The sequence below is a fragment of the Macrosteles quadrilineatus genome, unplaced genomic scaffold (assembly GCF_028750875.1).
Source record: "Macrosteles quadrilineatus isolate MER2022 unplaced genomic scaffold, UCM_ALF_1.0 Scaffold_3__2_contigs__length_128488019, whole genome shotgun sequence".
Taxonomy (NCBI): domain Eukaryota; kingdom Metazoa; phylum Arthropoda; class Insecta; order Hemiptera; family Cicadellidae; genus Macrosteles; species Macrosteles quadrilineatus.
The window spans coordinates 22,866,113-22,890,819 of NW_026542596.1; the positions used below are offsets into that span (position 1 = coordinate 22,866,113).

The following is a 24,707-nucleotide window of genomic DNA, read 5'->3' on the forward strand; positions in this document are numbered from 1 at the left end:
TCTATGTTCTAACCAACTAGCAACAAAGAGCTGTGGTACACAAGAGTAACCTAAATTTGTGTAAACATTTAAACGTTATACGGGAATGCTACGGAATGCTACTAAACATTTTAATAGTGTAGTTAAATTTGTCCTAGGTGTCAAAACATGTTTGTTACTATCATTGATTATAAATCTTCAAAGAGTCATGAGATTAATAATACATGTGATTGATTATACAAATAAATCCTTTTAATCATAGGAGTTCATCATCTATTGTATAAGATAGGAGATCACCTTAGTGGAAGGGGAGATCACATACAAAACAGTTCTTACATACATACACTATACGTGTACATACCAAAACGTGAAATACTGTTGCCACACCTGTATATTTCATGTTGAACGGTGAACAGCCTGTGTTCAATTTCCTTTATGCTCCCGAAGTAGTGTAGCCATGAGGTAAGACCACGTTGTTTTCTAATAAATTTACTTATTTTTATAAAATATGAATCTTATAATGAAACGTTAACATCGACGACAAAACATATTAACTCTTATGCTAAGCCTCAGCAAGTTACGAACATTTTGTACCCTCCAAAAGTGAAACTTCTCGTTAAATGTCCAGTCTCTCAACCAGGTGTCGACGTAGCCGTACGGCCTGCCAAATGTTTTCACTTTAAAAATTGGGAAACAGGCAGTCAATTTGCTAGAATATCGAGCTGAATTACTACATATTGTTAAAAACAATATTTTGAAAGAGTAAAGGGTTTCTTCAAGATTTAAGGGGGGGGGGGGTGCAGAGCCTAGCCTGAGAGAGAACAATTAACTGGGCTAGATTCATCCCGAACCTTTATTTTGTCCAGTATGAAGTAGGCCTATATTTATTGATCATAATGTACATTCCCACCCCATGTAACTGAGTCAAGTCTAGTAACTTAAGTTTGGGCCTTGGCTTCATCAACTTAGCCTTAAATGTCAGGTTTACTTATTGTCCCTACCAAACTATCCTAAGGCCTAGGCTATTTACAGATTCCAAATCACTGAACTTCGAAACACTCTTGAGAATTTTTATATGTTAGACCCAGACAGCATTAACCTTCCAGAGCTCGCATCACGCATCACGGAAGTAACCTCCAGGGATGTTTTATTTTTCGTGATTATGATTTTGGTAATTGTGTCAACCTCCAGTCAACGCTCTAAAAATTAATTTTTTTAAATCTGTTCGTTTATTAGTGCTGATTCCAAAAATGATATTAATTTTTTACGGAAACGTCCCGTTTTCCCGGAAAATGGGAAAAACGGGAAAAATTATTTCTTGCCCAAAACCCATGTTGTGGGTACTCAAATTGTGCGGAATTTCCTCCTGAACAAGAATATGAAATTTGTATTACGATCGGACCACTACTAAGTAAAATATCACCGGAAAAGCGGCCGCTGGCTACATATGTACTGCCGCATGGCGCTAGCATTGCGGGTGAACTCTTAAGCCATTGTAGAATGTGGGCTTTATTTTGGGTTAGGATTGGTTAGGTTAGGTTAGTAGTTAGTAACACCTAAACATAGATTTGAGTTGTCTAAACCTACCCCAGTGGCATTTATAACTTTATTGAGGTCCAAGTTTGTTCAAACGCTTTTTACTTGAAGGAAAGCGGTCCAAACCCATTTCAGTTTTGTTCATGTGCCGGGAATTTCAACCTGACCCCCCAGCACCGAAATCCAAAACGTTAATTAGGCTAACTAGGCTAGCAACACAAAGATTTTCTCTTTATGTAGGTGTCAGGCACTTTTATAGTGATATAGCCTAAGTTATAGTGTGATACTAACTTAGGGCTGCGCCCTGAGGTCCATAGTCCGCTTTTAAAATATTGTGTATCACAAGGTAGGCCTATAAGTTGAGCCTAGCTCGATTTTATAGCTACGGTATCAAATTTAGCGGTTTTATCGAATTTTCCTATTGGGAACAGGAAGTAGCTATTAGGTAAGTCACAGGCACGGGACCGATTTACTTTTTTAATTTTGATGTCCCCAGAGGCCCAATACCATTTGTTCAAATTTGTATAGGTACTTTTCTGTTAAAGGGAACATTCATTATTATCGATGATTTCTTTTTATATAGTGATATTAACAAATTGAAACTTATCAGCTGACAACTACGATAAATAAATATTGTTCTTAACAAATTAAACTTGCTGAAACAATTCAAAATTCTGTTTGATAGCCTATTCCCCATATGCACTTAACTTATTAATTTTAAATTCTGGTTATGTAAAGGTAGGTAGGCCTTGAATGTTCTTAAACTTAAGAATAGATTTTTAAAGAAATTGTGGATTGTTTTTATAAAATATTTTCATAGGTAACTTAACTTCTGATTGTTAGAAGTTAGGCGTAAAGTAGTCCTGGTTTGTTTTTAGCCTTTGTAAGTTAGTTGTAAGTTAGGTTACCTTTATAGTTAATGACTAGCTGGCCCGACAGACGTCGTCCTGTCATAATGTGGTTTTAAGTTTATGTCAAATGCTCGTTCATTTTCAAGATAAGCTCGTTCACATGTCTCAATCACGTCCTGGTTGAAGTTCTTTCGCTATGCTCACTCACCTTTAGGTTAGAGTTTGTTCGCTGCGCTCACTTGCCTTCAGGTTAGCTTTGCTACGCTAACTCGCCTCCAGGTAGAAGTTTGTTCTTTACGCTCACTCACCTTTTCGTTGCAAATTAGCTGTTGTAATAATAGTGCTGCACCCTGTTGGTAAATCTATTAACTTTTTAATGCTATTGAACATCACAGAATCAAATTGTTTAGTTGAACCAGCTGTTAAGATTCTTTAATTTAATTTAAATATGAGTAGCCTACTCATAACGTTAACATAAAAAAACTCCAGAGCCACTGGGGCGGGGCCCTTTTGACGGATCTGTACCAAACTTCTCACAAACCATCCTTGAATAATGCTTGATAATGCCTGACAGTTTCATTACAATCTGTCAAGCGGATTCAGAGTCCATAAAGGACAAACAAACAACTAACATACATACATTAGATTTTATATGGTATAGAAGATAACATCAATGACAAGAGTTTTAAAAAGCAACATTGTTTCTGAAATACACTGCTTGACCTTTTAAGCAAATTTCCCATATTAGCGAAAAAGCTATTAACTTACTGTACCATCTAGGTCTTCTACTTGCCATAGATTTTCTCAAGACCTGGACCCAGGTCCAATTTACTTTTTTGTTTCATGAGGTCCCTAGAGAAAACAACCTCCATTCAAATTCATAGTAGACTCCCTCTTATCGGGACCGAGGCCAGTCCGAATAGGTAACGGGTTTTCCAGTTAAACCGACGTAGAAACTAACAAAAACTCAGTAAAATTAATGTTACACAGTTAAGTTGAAAATAGGCCTACTTTCGGTGACGTGGGGCTCCTGCCTTTTCACCAAACTTACAAGTAACTTAATGCAGAAGACTCCTGGTTAATACACAAAGTGTCACATAACTCGCATGTCTCAAATTTATGTGCTATCCACATTTACTCACTACTGATCCTATTTTCTATGTTCCAGTACGTTAAAGCTGCAGAAGAGGCTCGCCGCCTCTGTTATGGGATGTGGGAAAAAAAAGGTGTGGCTTGATCCCAATGAAATCAACGAAATTGCCAACACAAACTCCCGTAAGTGCTTCTTCGTAATGACATAGTTTATAAAATCATTTGACTTATTTTGGGGTTAGGTTTGCAGGAATTTCACTGGGTCGAGGTTTGACCTTGTTAAAACACAATATTTAAGTTAATATAGGGGCAATATTTAAGTTAATATTGGCACAATATTTAAGTTGACGGTATATAGGTATTGTAGATGTTTTAAACAATCTTAGGTAGCCTACAGTACTCATTAAACCTAAATTTAAAAAATAGATGACATGGATGAAAATAAAATCAGGCAAATGGAAATTCGCTTCAGCAGGTTTGCTGCGGTGGGTGTATTTTTTGTTTAGTGTACATGTAAGTTATTGTTCAGTAGTAGGCTATTTATAAAACCACAACTTCTTGGTGCGTGCTTCCAGCTTTAAGTGATGATGACCACACGGTGTCTCTCATGTACATGGCTTGCTAATCTCCAACAGTTAGGCTCAGTCAGGAATCTTTTGAGAGAACAGTCAGGTTGGAGTTTTCCCTTCAGCTCATCTCTCCCATCTGACTTTCTGGGACAATGCAGGAGGATGTGTTCTAGAGTCTCTTCTTCCAATTGACAAACGAGACTCAGGAGTGACTCTGTTTGGTTAAATTGAAAGAAATAGGATTGTGTAACTGTCCTGTTCTTGCTCTTGAAGCAAACGATGCTACTGATCTGGGAAGGTTTTTGTGGATTTTGATGTTGTTGTGTTCCTTGAGAAGGCCATTTAACTTGAAATAAATAAGTTTGTTAGAGTGCTTCCCTCTTTGGTTTTAATAAAATCGCAACTATTATGCATACTGTAATGGTAAAGTAAATTACAGAAGTACAGCATCACCTTAAAATAAAAAGAAGTGTTCCAACAAACACTGTAATATTTTTGAATACCCTCAACTCCCAATTTTTAACCGTAGTCAAGACTTAATCTGGTAGTCCAATTTGTCAGCATTGTAAATATTTTGGTTCATATCCAGTCTAATTAGAGCCATGAAAAGCTTTTCTTTCCTCATGGAACAAACACCACTATCAACTTTTGAACTTTCACCACAATATTTTTGGGAGTATCGTAATGTAATTTTTCTTTTTGAGTTTCACAACCATCCGCTGCTAACTCGGAATTGTTCATGTCCCAGCTCAGTAGCTAATTGCTTGGACTTTTCTTGAAGAATTGGGCCGCTTATTGCAATACTTTTGTCTGGTTGTTGCTTTGGCCATCTAAGCACACACTCCTCTAGGCTGCATCCTTTAGCTCACACTTCAACCTTTTAATTTCTGAACACAGTAAACTTCAGTCGTAAAGCTTATCTTAACTTAGTTTGTAAAAATTATTAGTGCTAAGCTAAGTGATACGTGAAACTCTTTCTCAATTCGTTTTTTTTTTTCTTGATTGTTTTAACTCACTTAATTTTACACAAAGTATCCATGCCAAATGTTCATTGTTTCCTCTTATTTTTCTCATCCGTAATCTCTGAATCTCAACCATTGCACAATCCACTGCCACTGACTTGCACAATGAACTGAAATGAGACAAGAAAATAGAATCTGACTGAGCGTTAATATCTAGCGACGATTGGCATTTATTTTGTTTCTTTTCGTTCAAGGGAAAGATGCAAACAATTTGTTAAGTAGAGGTTAAATGTCAAAAATTCTTCCTAAATCAAGGTAGCTCATACAGTTTGTTCGAAATGTAGAGGTGAGATTTTTATTGTGTCTTAGGGCGAGTTCTAGTGGATTTAGTACAATTTGTTATATCATGGAATTAGAAGAATCCAGGTTTTTTTTTAAGACGGCCAAGGCTATAAGTAACAGGGTTATTTAAAACAAATGGTGCTAAACTAAATGGTTGGTATGTCTGTTTCCGTCATTTCAAACAGCTGATTGTTACACGAATAGAAAGGGTGTGTTTGTAAATTTTTTTTATCAATGTTATTTTATATCTTAGCTGCTTAGTTGAATAGGGCTACCACGATGCCTTCCAACAAATGGCTTCTACAAAACAAGAAAAAACATTTCATGTTCAATAATTTGCTCTTACTAAATGCTTTTGATAGAGTTCAGCGAAACCTTTGTGAAACTTTGGACCAAATTTAAAAAGGCAGCTCCTCGTTGAAAATGCACAGCTTGTTGGATGAGGCAATTCGACAACTGGATGCTTGTGTGTGCCAGGAAGAGTTTGAGCCGTCCTCCCGCCAGACGCTGTGAATAGTATCAAAGCTAGATTACGCACCTTGACAGTCAAAGCTTGTAGGGAACTAACTACCTGTTCACTTAACGCAGTCAATGAATTTACACAAGCGTTTGAGACAAAACCCTTACAAAGTGCAGTTATGACAAGCATTGAAGCTTACTAACAAGCCAAAACTCACCAATCTTTGCCATGATAGCTTCGATTCTTGTTGATATTCTTCGATTTCGTTAACAGGCTTCGTGGTACTCAGCTGAGACAAAACATAACCTCGTCTAGACAAACTTATAAACACACCCTTTCCATTGTTGTGACAATTGGCTGTTTGAAATCACGGAAACAGATGTACCAACCGTTTAGTTTTGTACCATTCTATTTTAATTACCCTATACAGGGTGAGTCTCCTAAGCTGTCCTTAAACAGCTTACAGACAAACGGCTTGACATGTACAAAGATGAAACAAAACTTTTCCCCACTAATTCATACCCAAGGAACAACATATAAATATTTTTACCATTTTTAAAATACAGGGTGTTCGAGAAACTGGGGGTCATTGGTTCGAATCTCAGAGTTTTCAAATGTATAAACATATTGCCATGTTATGCATCATTTTAAAGCTCTAGATTAGACGAACAATGTAGTGAAAACAGAACTCCTTCATCTTTGTCGGTTTCAAAATGGCGGGGGAAAATATTGAGTTTTACAAAATACCTTGTATCTTGGAAAGCACTTAACTTATTTTCATTCTGTTTGAAAATTCTTAATCCTCGCGAGTTCAGCTTTAATTTGATATACGACATGTCAATGATTTAAAAACTAAAAAAAAATCTAAAATCTAAAAAGTTTATTTTTGCAGTCAAAGGCGAGTATAAGTCGTCGGGTACCATTTTCCCGACTACTGGAATGGCAAACTACTCGCTGAAAAATGGGGGAAAAATTCGATCTCAAAGGGTTAACCAATTTTGTTATTGTAAGTTTCAAGGGTTCGGTGTTCTATGTCTGCCTAGTTACAGTCACTAAATGTCTATATACCTAAAGTATGGACAAAGAATTCATAAATTACATGCTAATCTTTCATAATAAATGCTATTGTTCCATTGGAATCACTGCAATTAACTCTAATACTAAATTTTATCTATGAATTCCAGGCCAAAACATTCGTAAATTAATCAAAGATGGGTTGATCATCAAGAAGCCAGTTGCAGTCCATTCCAGAGCCAGAGTCAGGAAAAACACTGAGGCCAGAAGAAAGGGTCGTCATTGTGGCTTTGGTAAGAGGAAGGGTACTGCCAACGCTCGTATGCCACAAAAGGTAAGGGAAGTTGTCTAATGACATAATAATGTTCTCATATTTAAGTGGAGTCTTATAAATTATTACACCAATCTTTAAAATCTTGTTCAGTTATATCCTTAAATATGATTAATATTCATAAGTTAACGTTTTTATTCCAAGGGTTTGTTAACATCTTAAATATTCCTACATGGCAGTTTTTTATTCCCAATTAAATTATTGGAGGGTTATTCATTGTCACTATGTCTGAGGTTGAAACATAATTCTCTACTTCTCGCTCATTTTAAAACTAGAGTTGTAAAATGGAATGGATCAATTGTTTTAATCCCGTGTAGTTTTACCTCATTACTACGGAATGTAATTTTTTAACCGGAGTGGCCTCTGGTACCCTAAGAGGTATTTGGCCTCGCTCACGCAAGCTGCCTCCAGGTGTCTCTCTCTTGCAAGCATCATTTTCACTCCTTCACAAACCCAGTCTACTTAATATCCCTCCATTTTAGCTTAGACCGTCCTCGCTAAGCTAAGCGCTAGGCTGGTGGTCTTCTGCCTTCGGGGTTTCTATCAAATCAGGGTGTAGTGGAGGAATGGGAAAGTTGGGAATTAGTATTGAATTTTAAAATGGTCTTGAAAAGTCAGGATTTAGTCTTTTTTTTGTTATCACAGTCAGAAGTTTTATGGACCATGTAAAATGTAATAAAATGCTCAAACTTTTACCGCAATTGTGTGACGATGGTGTTTTTGTGACCAAGTCAATCATGATGTCTACACTTTCTGAGATGATCAGAATTTTTCAGCGATCACGTATGACTACGATAAAACGTCCACACGACCGTGTTCATAAATTCTTCGCTAACACGGGATGATGCTGATATCTAGGCTACATGACCGTGAATGATAATGATAATGATGTCTACACGTTCGAGGGATATGATCAAAATTTTATCACGGTAGCGGAAGATGGTGATAATGTCCACATAACCGTGACAGATAGTCATGATTTTGACCACGATCGTGCAAGACCTCTATGAAATTTCCGTGACCGTGGGAGTCGATGATGTCTATACGACAGCGGGAGATAATAAGAATTTTGGCGCTAATGCAGGAAAGACGATGATAATGCCCACATGACCGTGGGAGATATCCGTAATTTTGCCATGATTGTGGGAGTTGTTGATAACATTTCCGTGACTGCTGGAGACGATGATGGTGATTTTTTTGATATTTATGATTTTGATGCCACCACGAAAGACAGTGATGATCTTTCCATGTCTGAGGAGGATATTCAGGATTTTTTCACTAATCTTAAAAGTCGACGATGATGTCCCTACAACCGCAGGAGATGATCAAGGTTTGAGGATGGCTCACCTCTAGTAGGCCTAATAATAAAATTGTCTTTATTGATTTTTTTTGTTAGATCTTCATTTACCTTTGATCTTAATGTGTTAGGTACTGTAAATGGTTAAAAATAGGGCCTAGGTTCTTGTACCTTCAAACCTAGTTGTCCAGTAGCCTAAGCCCAAGTCATGGGATTAGGCTATGTTAAGTTATGACAACAAGTTTTATTTTAGGCATACCTTTTTTAAAGTTTATGTTCTAAAACATAAACTTAGGGCTGACAGTAAGTTGTAGGCCTAAATCCCTACTTAGTAAAAGAAAACAATGTGCGTTTTTATGTGGTTATGATGATTATCACTACCCAATTGGTTGAATGTGTTTTACAAAATTTGTTATTGGTAGTACTTTATAATTTTGACTAATAAAACTTGGTTCAGGTTCGTACCTTTACTTATTATCTAAGTTCAGTTACCTATTGAATTAAACTAGGCCTAAATTAAATAAACAAAAGATGCATTTACAATCTACACTTATTCTGAAAAAAATATACCAACAGTTTTAGTAATTAAGTTATTGAGAGTTGACTTGACATTGATTTCAAGTTTTCATTATTTGAGGGTTAGTATTCGGTTAAAAAATTGTCACTATTCAAATACTGTTCGAGGGAAGGTATTCGATTCGGAAAAATTCGAATTCGATTCAAAATTCTCTCTATTCGATTCGTATTCGAAAGTAGTATTCGCACACCCCCAGTTTTAACCCAAATTGGCTAGAAGAAGAATTTTTCATTGCTGCATTAATGTTTTCTTTACTCTCAAAAACTCCCCACTATCTCAAATATACTTAATGATATAAAGATGGGGGTTGGTGTATTATAAACAATTCATTAAATTTGGTAAACTATAAAAAAATGGTATTCTTTAGGTATCGGTATTGAGAATCAATAAATTTTTGTATCGACAAATCACTAAATTGTTGAAAACACTAGTCTTGAAAAGTCTGGAATTGGTCTTGATTTTAAAAATGGAAATAAATTAGACACCCTGCAAGTCTGTTCTTCCTGGTGGGGTTTTGCTTTCTCCTCATGTGTCCAAACCATCTCAACCACCTACTTTTGACTTCCACTATGATGTCTGGATCTATGTAGCACTCTCTAATCTCAATATTATGCCATTTCCTCCATCCACGAGCGTCGGGCCTAAAAATCCTCCTAAGAATTTGTTTTCAAACCTCACGATTCTGCTAAACTTTGCTAAAGTTTCTTCTTTAAAAATTGTATTCTGAAACTTTAATTCCAATATTCATTTGCTGTGTTTTAGACCCTGTGGGTGAACCGAATGAGGGTATTAAGAAGGCTACTAAAGAAGTACAGGGAAGCCAAGAAGATAGACCGTCACCTCTATCACCAACTGTATATGAAAGCAAAAGGTTTGTTACTATTAAATAAATAAGTGATATTGCATTCAAATATGTTGCACTTATTTTGTTTAAGTAGTTTCTTTAACTGTAATCTATTAAACTCTGGAGAATCTATATATATAATTCCGTAAGTCAAATTTTTGTAAAGAAATTGTGAGTGACTGGATGGCCGTAGAAGGATGGGAGGGGTCTTATTTTAAAGGTCTTGACGTGAATTTTGAGGGAAAACTATTCATTTTTCTTATTTTTTTACCATAAATTCGCAACAGAATAAAACTTTTCCCATTAAAACAACATGGGGTTTAATTTGTTTACATCTTTTGAAATTAAAACAGAAGTCATTTACTGCTGATTTCTGTTTACTTCAATACAGCTGATCGTGCTATATCTTGAAAACAGTGATCAATACACGCATTTGGTTTACTTTTAGCCAGTCAACTATGAAATGTATACTATAATAAAACTGAAATCTTGAAGATTAATCGGAAAAACGTCTCCATTCTTTGTTTATATTTAAATCATATACTCAAGTTTCATTTTTTCATGCTTTTACGTTATTGTCGTGTTAAAGGAATAAACGACATAGAATAAATATTCTGTATAAATAATCAAAGAGTCGAAATTAAATCTAACTTCTGTTTTGTTTTTATTTTTAAATCATATGTTCAAGTTTATTTTAAATGATGTTGTTTTCTTTATATTTCTACACATTTTAAGGTTAAGGTTGTGTTAATAGGCTATATACAACTAAAATAACCTACAAATGTTATTGGTTCTAAAATGGTGTATTTGCATTCCTTCGTAAGTAAATATTTTTTTAGTGTAGTGAATATACAACGTAGAGTAATCATATTCGATCATACTTTTATAAAATCACCAGGGATTCAAGATGTTTTGGTATGTAGGCTGCTGGATATATATTATTTTCATTATAAGCACTGTAATTAATATGAACGCCAGGGGAAGGCACAAAGGCAAGCTGTTCATAGGAATGACAGTGCGCGTAGAAGAGCAAGAGTAGATAATGACGAACTTAATCAAGATATGTTACAACCCCTTTTTAGGAGACCCATGGTAAACGAGAGAAATGTAAATATCCATGATGCAGGATTACTGGACCAAGAGTGCATTCAATGTAGTGCTCTTCATTTTAGAGAAGAACTAACGAATAATCATTTTATGACATGTTGCCATAACGGACTTATTAACCTTCCTCAGCCAAAAACTAATGTAGAACTTAAAAATTTGTTTGAAGAGAGCCCACAACTGTATAAATTCATTCGACAATACAACAGTGCGATGGCTTTTGCTTATTTTTCAGCCAGTAAGAAAGATATTCCAGGAAAAGGACCATACTGTTTCAAAATTCAAGGACAGATTTATCGTTCAATCTCAGATTTGCTGCCTCAACATGATGAAGACCCCGTGTATGGCCAATTGTACATTATTGACACATCAACAGCAACAGAAATTCGTGAAAGGCGTCGAGAAAATAGTGACTTAAAACCTGAAATATTGTCAAAACTAGCTGAAATTCTATTAGAAAATCCATTTGCACAAATTTACAAAAGAGCTTAGGAAGAAATGGTTGTACAATGTGACAGTGAATTAGAACTTAGGTTTGTAGACAGGATAAATATGGATCGTCATAGGTATAATAAGCCTACTGCAGATGAAATTGCAGGCGTCTTCAATTCATCTGAAGGCGAACCTCCAATTAGTTTTTAAAATTCCAAACAGAGAAGCTTTTATTTATCCTCATTAACCACAAGACCAAAGCTACCTTAGCAAACCAGTATTTATTCACAAACAATGATATGTTTGCTGCCTTTTCATGTTAAACCACTGGAGTGATTCAAATTATTTATTGAAAATGACATCAACTAAAGCAAACAAAGAAGAACAACAAACTGGTTTTTACACAAAAGATATGGTGTAGGGATGCCTATTCTAACACATAGATAATGTTATTCTGAGTTTGTTAGTTTGTTTAAATACCGGAATTGCAATATGTTGTTTTACATTTCAGCTTTTTGGGGACTTATGTCCCTACAAGCCACTAGTGGTTTTTAGTTTTTATAATAGTCAAAACTTGATCAATCGGTACTAATAAACTATAGGCCTACCACTTAAAAAAAGAACCTGTGCAGAACCACGGCTGTCTCGCGCACATAGGGGTTATGGCAGGAAAGGGCCTGGAGCGGTGGTGGGGATAAGTTGTTGGAGAGGGGTGGTCTTTCCCCACCACTCTTACTCTCCTACCTGCGCGAACAGGTGCGTGGTTTTTTTCTAAGTGGAAGGACTATAGTCATCATTCTACAGGCTGTGCATTTATATATTTTTCAACGTTGTTTACCGAATTCAGTTACATAATTTTTTATTTCTCTTTCATATCTCTAGCACACAATCCTTTAAATGTTCTGGTCATAAAAGAAAGATTTAGCATTACCGTGAAATAATAAATTGTGGATATTGTGGGTATGCCCTGTGGATGTGATACTCCCTGGTGTGGATTAACGTCCGCACCAGTGAGTACTACGCCTATCCGCAGTACTATCCTGATAATTGGACAAATTCGTTAATACCCAGGCTAAAATGTGGTTTGGATTCCATTATAAACTGTAGGTCCCTTAGTTGCCATTAGCCATGGTGGAAGTAAATAAGGTGTGCTATTCAGCCGGACAAGTTTGAGACTAGTCGACGTGACGTCACCTTAGAGGGAAAACCGCCTTGCGCGCGTATATAGCTCAGTGTGACGCTGCTCGGATAACATCTCGAAAACATTTTGAACAGTTAGAATTGAGAAAAAAATATAAAATTTTCATTGAAATAAAAAAATTACAAGTGGACAATGCGTGTTGTGAAAAATTTGTTAATAATTATAACAAATATAACCGTGAAATTACTCTTTATACTTGGCCTTTCTTTAAACTAAACATGAAAAAGTTAGTCAGCTACCAAATCACATACTACTATTTGGTTAGACTAATTTTACCAGCGGGACAGTTTTAGATTATGATTGAAATTTAACTTAATTTAACTATATACCGTTAGAGGCATTATTTCCTGAGACATGCGTAGTTATATGAGCGCTGGTAGTAGTGATATTTTTATTCCTGTATTGCATTTTATGTGTGTAAATTGTAGTTCTGTTGACTTCAGTATGGGTTTTCCAGTTTAAATACAGATTATTTTGTAATAGTTCACAGAGAAGATATAATTTCTGTGTTAATTATATCTTATATCTTAATTACACTTAATTTTAACTGTATTGCAAACCATTATTGGTGAACTAAAATCAAAGTTTGCTTGAAATGGTTTGATAATAAATTCTTTTTAACGCAAAGTCAAGTATAACAAAGTATATAAAATTTATTCCGTTTAAAATAAGTGGGTGACATTGTAAACATTGTATTTATAATCAGCAAGCATTCAGTTATTAAAATATCAAATTGTTTCACTATTGTATTACTATAATAAATAAAAAAAACTGTCATGTCGCAACTTTGGCTCAGATGCGGGGGTGGTGAGCGAGAGACGGTCACGTGTGTTGTTTTCGTTTCGCTGTTTACTACGAGTTGCAGTAGATATCAGTTCTGCAAAGGTTAGGAACCTATATCAAAATAAAGCAAAGAAACAGAAAGCTATGAAAATGAAATCTTGCTAGTGGAGAAAAAAGAAAGAAGAAACTTAAAAAGTTTATAAAAATCCAGAGCTGATATATGTTTTACATAATTACTTCCAGGTTGAAAATTTATCTATAACTATAAGATTGTAGAATAGAATAAACTAAGTAAATAAATGATATTCATTTAGGTTCCTACAAATCTCTTGGTAAAAACTGTTATAAAAGAGTGTTAATTTGTAAAAAAAAATTAAATGTTGCAACGCATTTTAATGTAAAACTTTATCATATCTTTCACATGTTAATATTACATATTTGATTGAAAATGTAGAATACAAAGTGTCCTTTTAATATACAGCTACGGCGTGACCTTTTTATCCAATAAACGATAGCCTCGGCTGAGAGCACGCTCCGTTGCCGCTTGACATAAATAATTCTTCGTAGCTAAGAAAGTAGGCCTACTAATTATTTAAAATTACGATGTTATTAGAGCAGTGTTACTGCTCGATTATGGCTGCGAGGCTGTTTGCCCCCAAGGTGACGTCCCTATACCCCGCCCCGCACCACCATCACCCGTACACGATGCACAGTAGCACACCTTATTTACTTCCACCATGGCCATTAGCTGTATGGGTTATTAATTAACAGCTGTGTCTAAGGAATATGTTGGCATTAGCCACTAACAAGACTACAAAGATCGCGCCACTCATCCTACACTCTTCCTTCACTCATATTTGGGTTAAAATACGCACATAGTGGTGTCCCCATCTTAAATAATTGATCGATTCAAATTTCAACTGCCATTTTGCCATTTCTCCAATCTCCAGTGAAAATTTCTACTTTTACTTTTGTGATGTTTTGTGTGCCTCTATGGACTTATTCATTGTATGTTTAAATGTTTACAATGCTCCATGGACTCAACATCTCTATCATATGAGAATCAACTGAAATAAATAAAAATATGGTAAACAGTAGTTGAATTGTATGATAAGTTTATTACTATATTTGCTGCACAATTTTTGTGATCTTTCGCTCAGTTATGGTGCTAGACTGGCGATAAATATTTCTATACCAATTTATGATTTCAAAGGATTTTTTCAGGTAACGTCTTCAAGAACAAGCGTGTACTCATGGAGTTCATTCACAAGAAGAAGGCAGAGAAGGCTAGGACAAAGATGTTGAAGTAAGTAATGTTCAGCTATAACAATTGTTTTGTCTCATTTAATTGTCTCGTCAAGTTAAACTACTGGACACCTACTTTAATGAGGAATTTGTCTTCAAGTATTAAAACACCTTTAGAATTTTTAGATTCCAGTTCATTATTTCACCACTCAGAATAACCTCACAATTTAGAGTGTATCCAGAATTCAACACTTTTTTATCTGCCTCACCTTCAGAAAAGGTGTCCACTGACCTGGAAATCCGGAAATTATGCGTGATTTTCATATTTTACCGGGAATTTTCAATTTGCCTTGATTGCGTATGAAAATGACGCTTCCATGGCCGCGGGAGACGACTATGACGTTTCCATGGCCGCGGGAGATGATGATGTTTCCGTAACCGCGGGAGACGATGATGATGTCCAAACTCTTTACGGCCACGGGATGTTTTAGTGATTTTGTCGCGATCGCGCATGATGGCGATGATGTTTTCATGACTGCGGGAAACGACGAACCTGGGTTGGGGTTTCATGCCCAGGGTAAAAAATTAGTTTTCTCATTTTTGATCATCAAAACATAAAATTTAACAATTAATTTCTCTCGGGACCATTTTGAAGAGCTTAAAAAATATTTGGTTTATTGAAGTGTTCTTGTACGGTTATTGGTTACTGAGAAAAATTAAAAAATAATAAACATACAATAATAAACAGTTGTAGTTTGCCTGTTTATGGATATATTTTGAATTAAAGTGGTTTAAATACCTGTAATGTTGATAATCCAATCGGTTGTGAAACAACTAGTTTCAGCTCTCAATGGAGCCTTCTTTAGGGTTGTCACTTCTTCTGAAGGTCGTCAAAGTTCACAAATATTTACATAACATAAAAAACATTTAAAACACATAACACGCATGCCTAGGCCTAGCTTTAACGACGTGACCGGCGGGAGTTTACGTCTAGACTGCCGGGCACTATAAATATTTGTGAACGAAGTTGCGTAGGGTTAATACTCCTACGTGATGTATCTTGATAATCCGGAAGCTACCCTTTAAAAAAAAATGATATATTTGACCAAACGGTACAAATTTATTTCCAAGCTGTAGCAGCAAAACCTAGGTACTCGTTAAACCTAATCTTTTTAGATTTAAAAAACTAAATCAAATCAGGCAAAGGAAAACTTGTTTAGGAAGCCCGGTGGGAAGAGGGTATTTGTTAATACAATGCAAAATGAAAAATCACTTTCTAAATACTTGGTTCCACACAAAACAAAAAATTGGTTATAATCACTATGTCTGCGGTAACTTCTAATGACAACAAACTGGTACCAAAATCATCACTTTAACATTTTAAAATGAGGTTGTAAGAGTATTTTTATTCTTGAATATGAGTTAATTTTTGTTCTTTGAACAATTTATAATGCACAAGTACAACTTTTTTTAGATGTGAGTTTTGGCCTGAACACCTGGAATTGCCCTTAAATGTTATTTTCACGTTATTCATCCTGATAAGGCTCCCTTAAAATAGGCCAATGGTTCATTTAATGTTACAAGTTTTCAAGAGAATTTGTATGTTGTTAAGTAACACTCACTAATTGTTGTATCTGATTACAGTGACCAGGCAGAGGCTCGAAGACAGAAGGTGAAGGAAGCCAAGAAGCGACGTGCCGAGCGATTAACACAGAAGAAGCAAGAACTTTTGCAGTCCTACCAGAAGGAAGATGAGGCGGCAGCGGCGAAGAAGTAAATTTTAACTCATCTGATTTTTTAAGAATATTTTGTTGGGAAAATACAAAAATCCTTAAAAGAATCGTATAATTTTTGGCACCTGCTCTCTTACTATTACAAGCTGTACTACTGACTCTATTTAAGAGGACACTGACTCTCAAATTTGAAGTTAGTTATGAGATCCAATATTAATTAGTTATAGTTTTTCTTCAAGGTTGTGTTGCAGGGGGAAAATCCCGCTTTGAATATCAGGATATAAAATGTTATCTTGTTCTGAAGTTAAAGTTCAATACTGTTCATCCATAGAAATCACTCTCCTTTAACACTCCTACAGGGCTAGTAACATTTGACTACTTTTTCAGATCAGGGAGGCATGAATATTAATTTGTTGGCTTAACCCATTTGCATCGGATGACGTACCAGTACGTTATGTCCGGTATCACGGCTGACTTACTGGTACGCCAACTCAATGTTTTACTCTTATTTAAGGGAAGATTTTACAATTGTATGCACTCTTTATAGTTTACAAAATTTGTTGTGTATTCAGAAAAATTTCCATAATAATTTAAATTGAAATCCCACTGAAACTTAAATAATAAAAGCCAAAATAAGTTGTACATAAAACGCAAGTTTCTTTAAAAATCTTTTTACAATCGAAATCAACTTTTTTTTAAGAGATTGGCGGCCTCTTTTAACCTTGCCCGTCCACATAGACTAACTGCTCGTGTAACTTATCTAGCAAAGCAAGGGTTTAGCCGGTACAGTACGAAGGTGAACTCTACTGATAAAATGTCTGCGACAGTGACCATTATACAAACCCACAACATCGCTGCCTTGGGCCCGAAGTCCGTAACGCTAACGACTGAGCCCCTGACTTACCGAAATAAACTATACCGAGCCATGGCTCGGTCCCCCGGTACTACATATAAAATACATAATTGTATACAATATATTCATTTTATTATTATTTTCAGCTATAAAACATAAAAAAATAGTCTAATATATATTTTTTCCTTTTTAATGTTTAATTGATACTGGGATTTTTGGTAAATAAACAACATGACGCAAATGGGTTAAAATTGTAAGGACAAAACTGTTTTGGAGATTTCATTTTTACACAGTTGAGTCCAATTGCAAATTTCTCTTAATACAGGGAAAAATTTTATGAATAGTAAATTCCAACTCATTACTAAGAGAGAATGAATTTTTCATCTCATGAAATTTTCTATATAACGTGTTAATGTGTCAATCACTGAAATTTAGTTTGATCAACTGGTAGACACCTTGTAAGATCATTTCCTTTAGTTGCATAGATGGGTTTCCACTTTTGAACAAGTGGTCAAATTTTACATAAAATATCCTCAGTTCATCGATAAAAAAAATTTGTACAAGTAACAATACAGCTGCAACATGTTGTAAAGATAGTTCTGGAAAGTCCCGTTTTTTTAATACACTAGCCTGCTTGTTTAAGTGCCTCTAAAGTGTAGACGTATACCCTGATTTTGGGGGCTGGGGCAAAGTTGTAACTGTGATGAAAAAGTGCAATTTCTCATGCTGTAATACTGTTAATACTATTCGATGAAATGGCGACCATACATAGTAGGTATTTTAAGCCAAGTATGAATGGAGATGAGTGTAGGATGAGTGGCGCGATCTTGTAGTCTTGTTAGTGACTAAGGCCGACATTCCTTAGACACAGCTGGTTAATAGCCCATACAGCTAATGGCAACTAAGGGACCTACAGTTTATAGTGGAATCCGAACCACATTTTTTCCTTGGTATATACAAATTGGTCTAATTATCAGGATAGTACTGCGGAAAGTCGTAGTACTCACTCGTGCAGACGTTAATCCACACCAGGGAGTATCACATCCACAGTGCATGCCTATAAATATCCACAATTCGTGACCTCCTAGTAGCTGGATTACAGGACGACGCCACCCGTCCCACATGTGCCGAGTTTGGTTTTCGTACTGCAACGGGTTAAATAGTTAACGGGGGGGTTCCAGACTTTTGCCTAACCGTGTATGGATGCAGTATCATAGCAAACTCCTGATTGATTTATCACTTAACCCTTCCAGGGCTAAATTAAATGAAAGGCTGGAGCTTAATTATTTTTTGACAAAAATTAAAAACTAAAGTGGTTGTGTTTTGTATTTCACTTGAAATAATTCATGGATCATAAAAAGATTTTCCTTAGGGCTGAACTAATTTTTGTACAAAAGTTATGAAGAAAATAAAATTTGATTTGACGGATATATCCGTCTTTGGCCCACAAAAAACATAAGGTGGACGGAGCGATAATCACAAAATAAGAACACTGCCAATAATCTTGAATATTCTTGTGGGCGGCAGACGGATATATCCGTCAATCTTAGGCTATTCCTTCCCTTGCTTTATTTTTATCCATAAAAATGTATCTATAATTCTGAAGAAAATCTAAACCACACAGTTAATCCCATTCCCCGCCAAGACTTCTACTACGTAAAGACTTCAGGTTTATCATATCCATCACATTCCATACTATTATTTTCACTGCAAACTAAAAACCCCCCTCAGACATACTTTTTTATTAAGCATCTCAATAAGATCTTCCAATTTCATACAGTTTGCATTAGTAACTTTAGCTCAATAACATAAAAATAAAGTACAAAACACAAAATGTAAACATCACTCACTAACAACCCATGTGTGAAGTGACAGCAATATTTACTTACGCACACTCTATGGTGCAAAATAGCCGAAACAGCTGCGGCAATTATTATTGCCAACCACAAAACAAAAAAACCCATTTATAATGCAGTGTAATGTTTATTACCGTATTATAAGCATTGTATATCAATTCGTTTTTCGGACGGAGACATCCATCTTTGGCCCAGAAAAGAAATTTCTCGGGACGGATATATCCGTTTTCAGCCTGGAAAGTAAACAAAGATTGACGGATATATCCGTCCATAGCCATGGAAGGGTTAACACAGAATATTGTCATTAGTTGGTAGACCATCTCAAAAGATTGCACCACTTTTTTTTCAAATTTTTACATTACATGGGAAGTCTATTCTGTGTATAGTCATTGCTTCTATTGGGTTAAAAATTAACATGACGAACTCAAAGGATACAAGTTGCAAAGGGTTTTAATTAGTTTAATTTCAGGTTGTTATTGTGAAGTATAACAGAGAGTATAAAGTAAGCACTAGTGTCTCGGGGACCTGGTCAAAAACCGATGAGAACTTCTTTTGCGAAGGAGTGGGGGGCGTGATGTCACTCTCCTCTCTTGTAGCTGGGGGGCCGTTCGGTGAGGGTTAGATGATGGGGTAATGGGTGGTTAATGGTATGGAGGAGGGAATTCGGGTAATCAGGAGGGAATAAACAGGGTAAGGCTAATAGGTTAGGAATAGGTGTGTCTGGACCAAACTTAATTTAAGCCTGCTGAATCTGCTACCAATAAAATTAGGAAGATTGCTGGGGACCAGAGGGACGGAGACCTTTTACCCAGATCAGAACACCTGCCTAGCCAGCTTTGATTTGAACTATGGAACTAACTATTTACATATTAATCTATCCTTCCCACTAAGAACCGAACTTGGATAACTGGAAATAATTGCTAAGTTACATTCTGGGAACATGTGGTTTAATATTTCATGTTCGATAAGGATGGGTGCTGAAGGCAGCCATCTCAGCTAAAAGTTAATTGACCTCATTTCAATAGTCGGGTGAGCCAGAAGGGCTCCCCGCTTGTTTCCTGAACTAGCCAGACATTATTGCTATTAATTTTAGTCCTAAGCTAAGGTAAAAAACTTATCCGTAACATGAGAGTCCGGTTCGGCGAATTTTTGGCTTCCTTTCCGTCTGACGGTTGGTTGAGCAAGAAGGAGGAGAGGACAAGAGTCTAGGAGGGTGGGGATAGCGCGTTTATGCAGTCGCGGCAGGCAACGAGATAGTCATGCAGCCCGGCTTCGCGAACGGCACACACTATGTAAAATATAGCGTGTCGCTATGCGTCACACTCTTGGGGGAACACCATTACCGCAACGATACGAAGTACAGCCATCTGCGTGCGTGGTGTAGTGTTTAGAGTACTTGGTTGATGTCCAAGAGGTAACCAGATCGAATCCCAACAGTGACACTAACTTTTTGTCAACGATGCTTAAAATGTGATTACATCTTAAGTAGGCCTACATCTTTTGTTAGAATTTGAGGCATTTATAATTTTATTTTATGAACAGAATGAACTATTTTTTTTTGGATTAGTAAGCCTTCATTCGTTTTTTAATTTTATAACTTAAAAAATTATTTTACAGTTTTCCTTAAATTGACGTGAGGGCCTCTCCCACAATCCCCCCCTCCTTCACAGAAGAGGTTCTCATTGGTTTTTGACCAGTCCCCCCTGAATGAATCCTCAGTATCCGGTGTATCAGTGAACAGTGATGAGTCAAACCACCTGAAAACTATTAGAGGACTTACATGTTGAACTTTGACAGGCTGTTTAACTTTTAAGACCCCCAGAGTTTGTCGATTGCTTAAAATCGAACATATTGTATTATCTATGATCCCATTACTTGCAAAAGTTTTGCTAGAATATCAGATGATGAGGAAAAAACTGATACCCAAAAATAGAATAAAAAAAAATAGAATATTTTTTCTACTTGTTCTATGGCCTACCCACACTTTCAAGGTAAGCTAGCTGCTATCCTCCTTTTTCTACCATTTAAAATCCTGGCCTAGAGCCTTTCCTTAAACAAAACTGATACCCAAAAATAGTTATTTGTGCAACTAGCGAGCAAAGTGAGAAATTGACTCACTCGAGTGAGGCAATTGCACTTTGCACTCGAGTTCCACATTATATTTTTCCTACAGTTACCATAAAACAAATAAATTGGTAAAGAAACGTAACATATTTTTACACAGAAGTGAACTTTTAACATGACATTTAATGATACAGCAGTACAATAGCTGACCAGCTGATTGTAGACCAGCTGATTGACGTTGGCAGCACTGGCTGCCAACGTGTTTCGAGCGCATACGACTTTGTCTTCATGTTACGCGCTCCCTTTTTCGTGCCTTCACGTTGCAAATCTGGAGTGAGACAATGTTAACATTGTCTCACTGGTGAGCGAATTGGCCACTTTGCTTTCTCAAATCAGTGAGAGAACATGTACATTGTTAGGTAACTGTAGGAAAAATATTAAATAGTTTGTACCAATATTGTCTGTTGTCTAAGTGAACTGCCCCCACATTACACTATTACAAAAAAATCAGTGGTAGTGTTGATAAGAAATGTTAACATACTATCAAATTGATCGAGTACCGTAATGGAACGTTACATGTGAAATGTTTGTGTAACAGCATTAGAGGCTGTAAGGTTTTGACTTGTTCTTCAAGTAAGCCTAAGCAACGAACTCTGATACCCAAATTAAATTCAAATCTATTAGACTAAGTGCTGCCATTCTAAATTCAAAGAACTCAATGTTTGGTAATTTCAGCTTTAGCTATGGCACTAATACTCAAGGCCAGTTCATAGCTAAGGTATAATATTACCAGCTGGATATTACCTTTCCTGCATTTTTACATGGGCAACTCCATGTGGCTGCAAGTCCGGAAATTTCTTTGGAGAACTTTAACTACTTTTTAAAACACTAATGTATAAGATCAGCTCCCGAAAAGTTATAAAATACTTAAAATAGCCTAAATATTGTTTTAAAAGAGCTTTTGTTTGTAAGATGTCCAGAAGATAGGTAGGCCCTACTTAATATTAATACGTCGAATCTTATAAATTAACATAAAATAATTAATTTAGAGAGTTATTTATTTTCTATTCTATTACAACAGTTGGGCTACGTGTATAATGGTTTATCCTGCATATTTGGAAAGAAATTTTTAACTTGATTTGCTAACCAACTGTTATAAATTAAATTAAGGTTTCGCCTGAGTACACCCATAGAACGGGCAGATTGCTAGTTCAAAATAAGATTGCTCCGTCCATAATTTTTAGTTTTAGGCCGGACGCACACAGATCAAGCATTTCACCTGAAGCAAGTGTTGCAAGGCAAAATGTTTCGCTGGGTACGAGCGCCCCATGTATTTCAATGGGACGCCGCACACTGATCAAGCAAACGTTGCGAGGCGCCTCGCAACACCTTGAAACATTTGAGCAGTTGCTCGACGAATGGATCCCATACAGCACGATGTTTGATGTTTCAAGGAGCAAAATGTTCTGCGCATGCGCCAAATCCTTTCTAGCTAGTAAAGCTTAGTGGCTTTCAAAATTCAATCGACCTTTTGTTGTTTACAAAATTACTCTTGACAAATGCATTTTAAAGTTTCATTACAACTTAAAAATTATATTTTTTGAATTTCCCACATTGTTGTTTAATTTTTCTTGCTACCACTTTGACAACCATACAGTCACTAGATAATTAAGAAACAACCCATGTTATTTAGTTCATTATTTATAACCATCACGACATTATCAAATAATAATTTCTAACGATATCACTTACATTATTAAAAACCCTTCCAATAAAATAGTGTAGCAAGTATTCGACAATAATAATTGTACAATTTCTCTGGATCTGATTTAATTTCTGAGAGCATTAATGTCTATCATCTGATTGTTTGAGTGAACCCCATGTTTTCTTTCTTAGTCTAGCATTTGCAAAAACTGACATACAGCAATAGCTACGTTGACTTCCTCGTCACACATGTTAAAACAATACCGTAGAGTACCAGTACAAATAATATTTATTTTTGCTTGAAACCAAATGCTGCATCATGCTTGAACCTCTCGCACACTGGAGAAGCAAAGAAACAAAACGCTTAAAGCAAATCGTTGTGCAACATTTTGCTTCAGGTGAAATGCTGGATCAGTGTGCGTCCAGCCTTACGTAGTCCTAGAGTCAACAGACTGGTATGGACTGATCACATGACTGACACTGCAGCTTGGGCCCTTATTACACGAGGTAGCTGGGCAATGTCTCCAGCTACCGAACTGGCTACTCAGCTTGTCATGGGACATTAATTCTTATGGATGTTATTACATGAAGGTAGCCACACTTTGACTACTAAGCCCCATCACAATGGTCGCCACTGGCTATAAAACTAGACAAATTCTGGCTACTAGGTATGGTAGCAAGTGCGTTGCCAGCTACTGTCACTGGCGACATCGCCAGACTACCTCGTGTAATACAACATGTTTGTAAATAAATATCTTCACTACATATCATTTAGCTTTTACAGTACTTATATGTGGAAACTTGATTGTTGATTGGCTTAAACAAATATTCCTTACTGATAAGAAATTAGATACAAGTGAAAAATGAAGTTGGGTGTGTAGCAACATTTCAATCAATGTGTAAAATGCCAAGCTCAAGGACTTATAGGTCAAGGTATAACTAGTTGGCAAATATTTATCTCTATGAAATAAATATGTCTGTTAATTATTTTTGATAAGTTTTTTCAGGAAAATAAACAAAAGGATTAAATTAACACAACACACAAAACATGGCCCAATTGACTTAAAATAGGTTCCTGGTCTCGCTTTGAGTGACCCAGTTTGAGGAGTGCATTCCCAAAATAATTCAAACTGTTGGCCGCTTGCCTCACTGTGTTATGGTACTCAATTGTGAAGAGTAGATCATGTACAAACAAAATGTTGACACATACATTTTTAAATGTGGTAATTTAATTTTTTACCTTAGCCAGGATGTGTAAATAAATATTTTTCAACACAATACAAGTTTGGAATTCATTTAACATTTGATTTAGGCTACAAAACAGTTTCTGCAAAAATAAATTAATGGTTCTGAAAAGTTCAGTGTGCTGTTCCATTGAGATGAAAATATTTTTAATGGACTATTCAAATTACAGTCTTCATGTGACCCCAGACTCTATATAAGTAGATGAGTGTCAAAACCTGCTTCTGTATTAGTAGAGACAGAGACCAATAATGACAGACTATTACGATTATGCAACTTATTTCACTAACCTTGGCTTATGTAACTCAACAATCTCTTAATATTCCTATTGTTATAAATAGGGTATTTCCATTTTCTTACACAAAGACTTGTATAAGTTGCAACAATTTAATCAGCTTATTAGTTACCCAATAAAAGCAATTAAGTTGTAAACGATTTAGTAAAATGAAACAACAAACTTATCACAGTGTTCATTTAAAGAAGAAAATGTAAAAATGTTCGGCATTAATAAAAAACAGTTTGAAATGTATTTATTATTGGTAATTTAGCAAATATTGTCATAGCCTAATCATCACTGGCAAGTGTGTAAAAACTAGGCTATATTGTCATTAGATATGGGGTAAACACTGTAAACTT

At 35.9% G+C, this 24,707-nt stretch overlaps 1 protein-coding gene across 1 annotated transcript; it reads left to right on the plus strand.

Annotated features, from left to right (window-relative positions):
• Positions 1–350: 350 nt before the first annotated feature.
• Positions 351–16,459, plus strand: LOC128988876 (60S ribosomal protein L19-like). The gene is made up of 6 exons (XM_054410616.1): positions 351–441; positions 3,535–3,641; positions 6,976–7,139; positions 9,773–9,881; positions 14,599–14,680; positions 16,264–16,459. Exons 1-6 carry the CDS (start codon positions 437–439, stop codon positions 16,394–16,396), a joined length of 600 nt encoding a protein of 199 aa, XP_054266591.1. The 5' UTR covers positions 351–436; the 3' UTR covers positions 16,397–16,459.
• The last annotated feature ends 8,248 nt before the right edge of the window (positions 16,460–24,707 follow it).